This window comes from Dicentrarchus labrax, unplaced genomic scaffold, assembly GCF_905237075.1.
Source record: "Dicentrarchus labrax unplaced genomic scaffold, dlabrax2021, whole genome shotgun sequence".
Taxonomy (NCBI): domain Eukaryota; kingdom Metazoa; phylum Chordata; class Actinopteri; family Moronidae; genus Dicentrarchus; species Dicentrarchus labrax.
In genome coordinates this window covers 16,659,388-16,668,922 of record NW_026136715.1, presented here as the reverse complement: position 1 = coordinate 16,668,922, position 9,535 = coordinate 16,659,388, and the positions used below count along the sequence as shown (strand labels likewise).

The following is a 9,535-nucleotide window of genomic DNA, read 5'->3' as shown; positions in this document are numbered from 1 at the left end:
GTACGGTTTATTCCACTTAAAATAAGGACAGAAACTAATTACCTCATTTTATAATAGGCAGTCATGAGTTTGGATTAAGTTGTCTTTAAAGTTACAGTGGTGTGGCACAAACTTTGATCTGTATTGACTCAATATATCAGGCTACAAAGGCTTTATATGATTTGTCAGAAAAGAAATTAAAACTGTTGAGTTAAGTCTGCACAATGATGGAGGCAGTTATTAACTAAGCATCACTCTGTGTGTCAGGGTCATTGGGTGAAGACTGTCACTAAAAGCTGGAAATTACTATACCCTTAGCCTCATTAATGGACAAAAAAATATGATTTAATGCTCATTAAAATCCGTGCCTGCTGGCCACTGTTCGGAGCTTTGATCTCAACAAGATTTATCTCGGCCTTGAAGTGCAGCTATTGTGACACAACGGATCCTCGTATTTGAAGTAGTCGAACAGCATTAACATGTCCCTCTAAGCCTAACAATGTGGTAGCACAGTGTGGCCAGCTCAGTAACAGTGGAGTGAGGCAAGTCCAATACAGACTGTCATGAAGGATTTGGCTGCTTCCAGACATTCATCAGTAGAACTTCATTCAGCAGTTCATCTGACACACAACAACCCATCATATTAATAATGCCACACTTAGACGACTACATTTGTACAGTGTGCACAAAATGTTTTTACACATATCCAAAAGAGCCAGTTAAGTGTTTTTATTTTAGCATAATTCAAGCAAAAGTTTGACTCAGAAATAGGGGGAACTCCCTTAAAGGAGGAGCAAAAGCCAAATAAGTCATCCATTTTCATTTTACTTTCAATTTATACCTTCAAAAAAGAAACTCTTGTATCTAAAAGTAACCAAAATGTTCAAAAGTGACCTATTAAAAAGGCCCTAAGACATATATTGGCAGTACTTAACTTGGCTAATTAATTAGGCTACTTATTAAGTTAAAATACTTTTATTTTATTTTTTCATCCTTATTAAAGTCCTACAGTTAGGACTGGAGCTTGGCTACTGTATACACCTGAGATTATACATTACAACTGGTTTACCCTCGGAGAAAGGCCATGTTAACTATCCAAGGTCATTTTTAAGGATTAGTTAAGGGCGTATGTGCTACTGTACCCTCTGAGCTGCTGTTCAAACACTGCCACCTTGTGGTTTTAATAAAAAATATCCCTCCATACACCATGATCATTTTATTAATTTTAATCCCTTCCTGTGAAATTTGACATTAGTTTGTTACAAAGTCTGGTCATTTAAGATGAGTGTGCACTGACAATAATAGTGAAGTAAAAACAGGAGCGCCTCACAAAATAATAAATAATAAATAAATTAACTGTAAATCTCTAAATAAATATTCTAATAAGTATTACGATACTATTAAAGGTTTTATCCACCGCCTTCACCTTGTTACAACATGTGAACATTTGTATTTTAAAACGCTCAGCGGATGATTGACAGGCGCTTTAAAGTTTTCCACCCACTTTTCCAACCAATCAGGTGGAAGGGGCGGGCCGTCGCGCTAATCTTTACAAAATGGCGACTGTTGTTGTTTTGCCGCAGGGTCAGTGAATAAATCCGTTTTTCATTGCAATAATTTTCTGCACTAAATTGCAGAAACAGCTCTAAAAAAAAGCCCAGGCGTCCCAAGGGTCGGCTCCGTGTGGACTGAAATGAAAGGTAAAGAGCGGTCGCCGATTAAAAAACGCTCCCGGGCCCTGGACGATATTCGAGACAGGGGAGGATGCCACCCGACCAGCAAGAAAATGGGGGCTCTCTCCGTTTCCAGTGGGAGTAATAATGGAAACAGCTCGACCAAAAGCGACGGCGGCTCGACGAGAAGGAGTCTGCTCGGCGAAAAAAGAGACCGAGACTTCGACGGCCACAGCCGGACGGGAAACAACCACAGTTTGTCGGCTGCGGTTAGCTCCGTCGGTAAGAACCACAACCTGAGCCTGACGCTGGATTTAGCCTCGCCGAGGACCGCCTCACGGGGGGAGCAGCGGGTCCAGCCGCCCAGCGCCGAGAGTGAGTACAAAACCCTCAAAATAAGCGACCTCGGCACGCAGCTGAGCGACGAAGACATAGAGGACGGACTCTTTCACGAGTTTAAGAAATTCGGCGACGTGAGCGTGAAGATCAGCCGCAGCAACGACGAGCGGATAGCCTTCGTGAATTTCAGGAAGCCGGAGGACGCCCGGGCTGCGAAGCACGCCAGGGGACGGCTAGTGCTCTACGACCGTCCGCTTAAAATTGAGGCGGTGTACATCAACAGGAGGAGAAGCCGCTCGCCTGTGGAGAGAGACTTGTATGGTGCAGCTCAAAGCCATAGACATTTGCAGAGACCCCTCTCGCCCACCGGGCTCGGATACAGAGACTACCGGCTGCAGCAGCTTGCCTTGGGACGGCTCCCCCCTCCCCCGCCGCCCCCTTTGCCCAGAGAGCTGGAGCGGGACAGGGAGTTTGCTCTGTTTGAAGCCAGGGCACGTCCGGCTTTCATTGCAGAGCGAGCAGCCTTTCGTGAGGAGGATTTTATATCTCCAGAAGATGACCAAAGAGCCAATAGGACGTTGTTTTTAGGCAACCTGGACATAACTGTTACAGAAGCAGACCTGCGGAGGGCTTTTGACAGGTTTGGGGTCATAACAGAAGTAGACATTAAAAGACCCACAAGGGGACAAATCAGCACATATGGATTTCTGAAATTTGAGAACCTTGACATGGCTCACCGGGCTAAGCTTAGTATGTCTGGAAAAGTAGTGGGCCGCAACCCCATAAAGATAGGTTATGGGAAAGCTACTCCCACCACACGCCTGTGGGTGGGTGGACTTGGACCGTGGGTCCCTTTAGCCGCCCTGGCAAGAGAATTTGATCGCTTTGGCACTATAAGGACCATTGACTACAGAAAAGGGGACACTTGGGCCTACATTCAGTATGAAAGTTTGGACGCTGCACAGGCGGCATGCACGCACATGAGGGGCTTCCCACTAGGAGGTCCCGAGCGGAGACTTAGAGTGGACTTTGCTGACACTGAGCATCGTTACCAGCAGCAGTTTCTGCAGCCTCTCCCAATACCTCCGTTTGACATGGTGGCTGAGTCGTTTGTCCACCGAGCCACTCCTGAACCTCTGAGGGTCAGAGAACGGACTCCACCGCCACTTCACTTCAGGGAGAGAGAGCTCTTTCCTGGAACTGAGTGGCCCAACCCAGCCATTCGTGATCGGGTACGTGCCTCGCCCTTTGAGCCTCTGGAGCACTTGGAACGTGAGCGGCGTGCACGAGAGCCCTGGTCTTTGGAACGAGAGCTGCAAGGACGAGAACCTGCTCGCAAGCGGCGTGTAATGGAGGATGGACGCCATATAGACCACTCCCCTGACAGCACTGAGAGGACAGTAAGGCGCAGACGTGCTTCTCCAGATGGTAGTCCTGGGGGTAGCAGCAGAGATGGAGGGCGCTTCAGTGACTCAGAGCGCCCTCTGCGGGGCGAGAGACCCTCCCCTGTACGAGAACATCACAGCAGCCTGGAAAGAGGTGGGGCTGAACGGAGACTCAAAACCCAGAGTCTGTCTGACAAGGGACCTTCAAGTAGCAGTGTTTCAGCAGTTGGAGAGCGAAAGCGCAAAGCAGGCGATGGCGGTAAGGGGCCGGCCAAGAGAGAACGTTCTGAGAGCAGTACCAAGGGAGGCCAGCCATCCAAACCAGATGGCACCAAACTCGGTTTGGCCTGGCACGGCATGCTGTTACTCAAGAACAGCAACTTCCCAGCCAACATGCACCTGCTGGAGGGCGATCACAACGTAGCCAGCGAGCTGCTTGTTGACGGCACAACGGGGAGGCAGGTGAGCGAGCTTAAAATCACCCAGCGTCTCCGTCTGGACCAGCCCAAGCTTGACGAGGTGTCCCGGCGCATCAAGGTGGCGGGTCCCGGTGGCTACGCCATCCTGCTGGCAGTTCCTGGGGCCACAGAGGATACGTCTTCGTCGGACCCTGCAGCATCAACTCAGCGGCCGCTTCGCAACCTGGTGTCCTACCTCAACCAAAAACAAGCAGCTGGAGTCATCAGCCTGCCTGTGGGAGGGAGCAGAGATAAAGACAACACAGGGGTTCTTCATGCTTTCCCTCCCTGTGATTTCTCCCAGCAGTTCCTGGATTCCTCTGCCAAAGCTCTGGCTAAAAGTGAAGAGGACTATCTGGTCATGATTGTGGTTCGTGGAGCATCTTGAAAAAATCAGAACACACTAAGTTCAAGTATTGTTAAAAAAAAAAAAAAAAACCTGCTGTATGTCAGTAACTATTGCATGCTGTGTGTTCTGCATTATGGGGTACACTAGTATGGTTCTTGAGTGTTTGTATGTTGCCATGTAATCCACTAAAAGGACAAACAGTGCCCTCCTACAAAACTAAAAGGATGTGTGTTTTTGAAATTATTTTTAAAGGGTGTGTGAATTGCTCACAAGGTCATAAACCGACAGTAATTCAGTCAGAAAACTGGAAAACAGTAAATATGAGGAGCATTTGCTTGAATAAATTTCAATTTCATTTAAGAAGAGATAAGTCATATAGAAAACACATTTTTGGTTCATTTAACAGGTTGTAAGATCTTAACTTTTCATCTCTATTACGAGATAAGAAGTAGAGAATTCAGAAACGCAATGAATGGACACAATAATGCCCCCACTACAATAAAACCACAAACTACGGCCTCACAAGCTCCTATGGTGTTGAAGACACATCTCTGACACCGTGTTAACAAAAAACTGAAAATGAAAAGCTTAACAGAGGTCACATATGTTTCTGGGCTATTATACGGTATTGCCTTAGATTGTATAGGTGGTGTTATTGTGTCTACCTCTTATGCAGGTATTTACATGAGGGGAATCAGAAAACATCCTTTTTTTCAAAGCTTTGAACCTCAGTGCAATAATATTTCTACTATAATCACTTTTTGATGGGTGGAGAGAAAGGTGTGGCATTTTTAAAAAGAAGGTTTTTAGTAAAGGTGTAGTGAATGATTTGGTACTGCAGTTACAAAGCTAATCTCTCTCCGGGAAGATTTTGAAGGTCAAAAACACGTCGCACAACTCTTCTTCAGCACACCACACTCCCTTCACCAGATATGTTATTTTGGCTATCTCCCCTTCCTCAGGTAACTACCCTGATCACAGCAAGATAGCTTAAACGGTTTGGTGAATGGAGTTTGGTGTACTGAAGAGTAGTTGTGCGACATGTTTTAATTCTTATGGACTGTAAACCGTCTCTAGATACACGTCACACATTTCAGTTACCTATGTTGTGAATTAGGTTTGAAAAAATTACAAATTATGTTCAGTTTCACGGTTTGGATTTGAGTGTATCTTTTTATTATTGTGTTCCTCAATATTGGAGCACCAAATTGCAAGATAGACAATGAACTCAGTGTGTGTGCACTGGTAAAACTAAATTGTTATGTCAAGTCTTTGTGGAATGCTGAATACTAACAGATGTGAGACTTTTGCCCAGGGAACAGCCCATAACACAATACGCATAGCATAGTAAAGCAAATACTAACATGTTTTTCATATTTTTTACTTCATATTTTATTTTGTGCATCCCTACCTTAGAAATGGTTGTGTAATGTGATCTATGAAAAACTACATTAGTAATGGATAAAAAGCTTAGAGAGTTTTGTGTTGTTTCATTTATTGCTCTGAAACCAGTAGGTCCTCCAAGAATAATAATATTCAGTATCAGTAAAATGTTGGTACAAAGTAACAAAAACCTGCTATTTGTTCAGTAAGTAGGTCTGTGTCATTTTAAAGTTTTAGAAACACTTTAACAGTTAATGTTTGAATTTAAATATTAGAGGTTTAAATTGGACAGTATTTTACTCATGCCTGCCAACATGTTTCCAAGGCCTACTTACCGTATTTTGTTTTGCCATTGGATGTTTGTCATGCAATAGTAACGGACCCTGAATTATGATTTGCTGAGTTTGGTTTAATATGTATTGAAAACAATATGTCGGAGAAATGTTATATGTGTGAACACCACACCCACTTCAACGTTGGACTTTTGAGGAGACGAGTGCAGAGCTGAAAACCTCTGCAGAGAAGGCAACCTAGTGTTTGTGAGTCCTCGCTAATGAGGCAGCTTTTAAGTTGTGTGTCCCATCTGCACCTGTGATGACTTCTGTTTTAAATGGAAAATTGAGCAATGTACACTTTGATGTCATGGGAAAGGAAAATCCGTAGAGCCCATGCGAAGCTGTTCACATACCTGCAAGTGCGTTTGGGCACTTAATGTGACCGATTATCAATAAATTGTTCATTTGAAGGGAAACATGTTTCTTCGATGGAAGTCAATTGAAGAAACAAGCTGCCATGCCTTATTGTGTTTCGAAGGAGTTGTCACTTGAAATTTTGTTTCTGCACACGAAAAAAAGGGAGACAATTTGCAGTTTGTTTAGCACCAGTGAAGAGAGACCCCTGTTTCGTGTGAGGATCGCTGTTTGCTTACAGGCCTGTTCTGGGCTCCTAAGTTGCCCATCTTAAATTACTCCCCCCATGTTCCCCTGTTATACCCTCAACTGTTCCTGTTGGCATGTGAACACCCGATCAGGACCGAGGAGCCTCCGCTGCCCCCTTGTTTGCAGTGTGAAACGGTGGCAGATGCAGTCAGCGTCGGTGTTCGGAAGTCGAGGGCCGGGGCAAACAGCAGCACGTGCCAGTATCCTGTTGTCTTCCCCGGTCATTACTCTAAAGGTTTCATGTGCTTTGTTCCTGGTCCTGAATAGGAGCTGAGGAAATCCCATCACCGCCTGTCACACACTCCACTCGGGAGATTGTGGGTGACACCGCTCTGAAATTTCCATAGAATCTACAGTTCAGGCTCTCTCGCTGCAGAGGCCAAGCTGAACCACTGGGCTGATTTGTCTTTATTATACTTTGCCCAGTTATGATTTGATTTGACTTAATGTTTGGCTCAGGGAAGAGGATTGGCCCAAACCTCAGCTAGGAATATTGTTTTCCCCCCCATCTTTGTGTTCTCCTCTGATTGAACCCTCTCCGAGGAGACGAGTGAAGCGTTGGCTGTGCTGAAGCTGTACTCCATCGTCATCTGAGGTCTGCTGCAGCATGGAAATGAAATACGAACAGGGCAAATTGTTTACCCTTTTTGACAACGCTGGAAGGAATCCACACTGCGGATCCCGCCCCTCCCCCAAATCCTTCTAGGAAGATCTGTTTGTTTAAGTTTATGGCCACTTTACGCAGGAAAGAAAGTTTTCCATTTCCTCCTACCATCCATTTTAGTTATGTTAGTCTGAAAACAAATGCTGTGTTCTGTGCTGAGAAGGACCCCTTACCTCACTAGAGAAACATTGCCATCTTGAGGACCACGGAGCTCCTGCTTTCTCCCCCTCACAGTGTACCTGACAAATCACACTAATGCACACCAGACATCCAGGACAGAGCTGGTATCACTGTATGACTGCTGTGTACAAACGGCATGAGGGTGAGTAAAGAGAGAAAGTGCTGCCTGCCAGATCTGTATCGGTGGCTTAGGCAGCAGTGGTAAGTATAAAGTGTCAACACCACATTTTTTAATATAACAAATGCAAAATGGGACACTGTAGTAGCCAAAGTCATTGCTGACCTTATCTCCACTGATGGCAGTTGGCATTAATCCAATTGCTTAAGATAATATGATCATTTACTGCCCACAATAACCTGAAGATAGTGCTGCTTTGATCAGCAGCTGAAGATCAGAATTATACATTTTCTCAAATAGATAACATTTAAATAGCCTTTTGATAATACACTCATGTAGATGCTTTTGTTTACATTCTTTGCCAAATTGATGTTAAAGTTTGAAATGAAATTGGGTGAGTTTTTACAGTCAGTTACAGGCTACTGCTGCTTTTGAAGCTCCTGCCTACAGTAGATAAAAACAAAGGCATTTTTAGCTGATTTTGCAGCCTTGGTAGAGCTTTAAAACCAAATGGGGATTACTATCATTCACTTAAAGATTAATAATATGTTAATGTGATGTGGTCTGTGAGAAAACTCTTGTAGTACTAATTGATTTACGGCAAACCAAAAAGCAGCTTCAAACCACTGTATTCTTTTTTCATCATTAATATTGGACATTAATTATTTTAATAAGCCACTCGTGATTATATGTAATGTTATTGATCCTGCTTAAAGAAACCTTTATTAGATTATTTCTTGCTCAAGCCCAAAGCAGTTTTTTCACAAATGTAAGGAATTATAATAACATAAGAAAATTGCTTCTGCTGCAAAATTGTCTTTTGCATAAAGAAATGTGAACAACTACATGTCTCAGTATTAGGACTGTTCATGAGAGGTTTAAAGGAAGTCCAGTACTGGACCCTATACATTCATCACATGCCAACAGTTAGCATTCAAAATGTAGTTTGTGAAAATAAAATCCACCCGTGGCCAATACTCGTTTAATCTGTCAGCCAGCACTTCTCTGTAATTCACTTGTCAAACTGACACAGTGTCTAATAATGCAGAGTTAATGAAAACCACAGGGACATGCAACTAAACATTCACTCATCAATATATTTAGCAGCAATACAATGCTTTGTAAGGAATTGAAAAATAAAGAAAAATATACTCAAGGTTAAAAGAAAAGTTAACATTAGTTGTTGATTTACAGGCAGGACTCTTAGCTTTTGTCTTGATACAGTGTTAAGAAAATAGGCTAATTTTTACCTTCTTAAAACATGGAATTGTAAAATGTCACAAATTCTAAAGGTTACTTGGTGAAATCAGTTTACCTACATGAGGAGAAATTAAAACAGCTCATAAATTTCATCATTATAATATACAGACACCGTATCAAAGTGTCACCAGTTTTTTCTTTCCAAATAAGGGTTATAACCTATTATCCTTTGCAAAGGTTTCATATTATGATTTTGTTAGTAAGATATCTTGGGACGGTCAAATGACCTCAGTTTGACACATCTCACGTTATATTTTGTTCTTGTATTACTACTAGAAAGATCATCTGATCTGTGACAAACAGTAATTTATAAAAACCACAAATTTCACACCTGATTTCTGCTCTCCTGCTGATTTCAGTATAAAGACCTCACTTGGATATTGTATGTTGATCTGCATTAAAATATCTAAAAGCAAGGGATTTATTTCATTAACAAGCATTTTCAAATAATTTACACTTGTCTTTATGTTTCCTTTACAGACTTCCACTGGGCCGCAGTTGGTGCATCAGTTTGTTTCCAGGGTGCCGTTCAACACACTATCAGGTGTCGTCGACTGTAAGTAACCCATTTGTTTTGATTAACGGTACATTAACAATATGAAATGACATAAAATGTGGAACCCTTTTTTCTACAAAGTGAAATAATGACAAACATTTGTTGGCTCTTTTTTTAAACCCAAGATGAAAATAAATGTAATGTGTAGATAAATGATGTTGTCTCTTCACTTCAGTGTGCTTTAAAAGTATACATGGTGTGTCAATAAAACATGTTAAAGATGTTGCAAGTTGTGTGTGTGTTTTGTTTTCAG

At 42.7% G+C, this 9,535-nt stretch overlaps 1 protein-coding gene across 1 annotated transcript; it reads left to right on the top strand.

The window, feature by feature from the left end:
* Nucleotides 1–1,501: 1,501 nt before the first annotated feature.
* rbm15 (RNA binding motif protein 15) lies at nt 1,502–9,507 on the top strand. Its single transcript, XM_051424640.1, has one exon. It carries the CDS (start codon nt 1,673–1,675, stop codon nt 4,220–4,222), a length of 2,550 nt encoding a protein of 849 aa, XP_051280600.1. The 5' UTR covers nt 1,502–1,672; the 3' UTR covers nt 4,223–9,507.
* The last annotated feature ends 28 nt before the right edge of the window (nt 9,508–9,535 follow it).

Bases quoted from the DNA above. Each gene is read 5' to 3' on its own strand.
- rbm15 (XM_051424640.1), top strand. From the start codon at position 1,673: ATGAAAGGTAAAGAGCGGTCGCCGATTAAAAAACGCTCCCGGGCCCTG.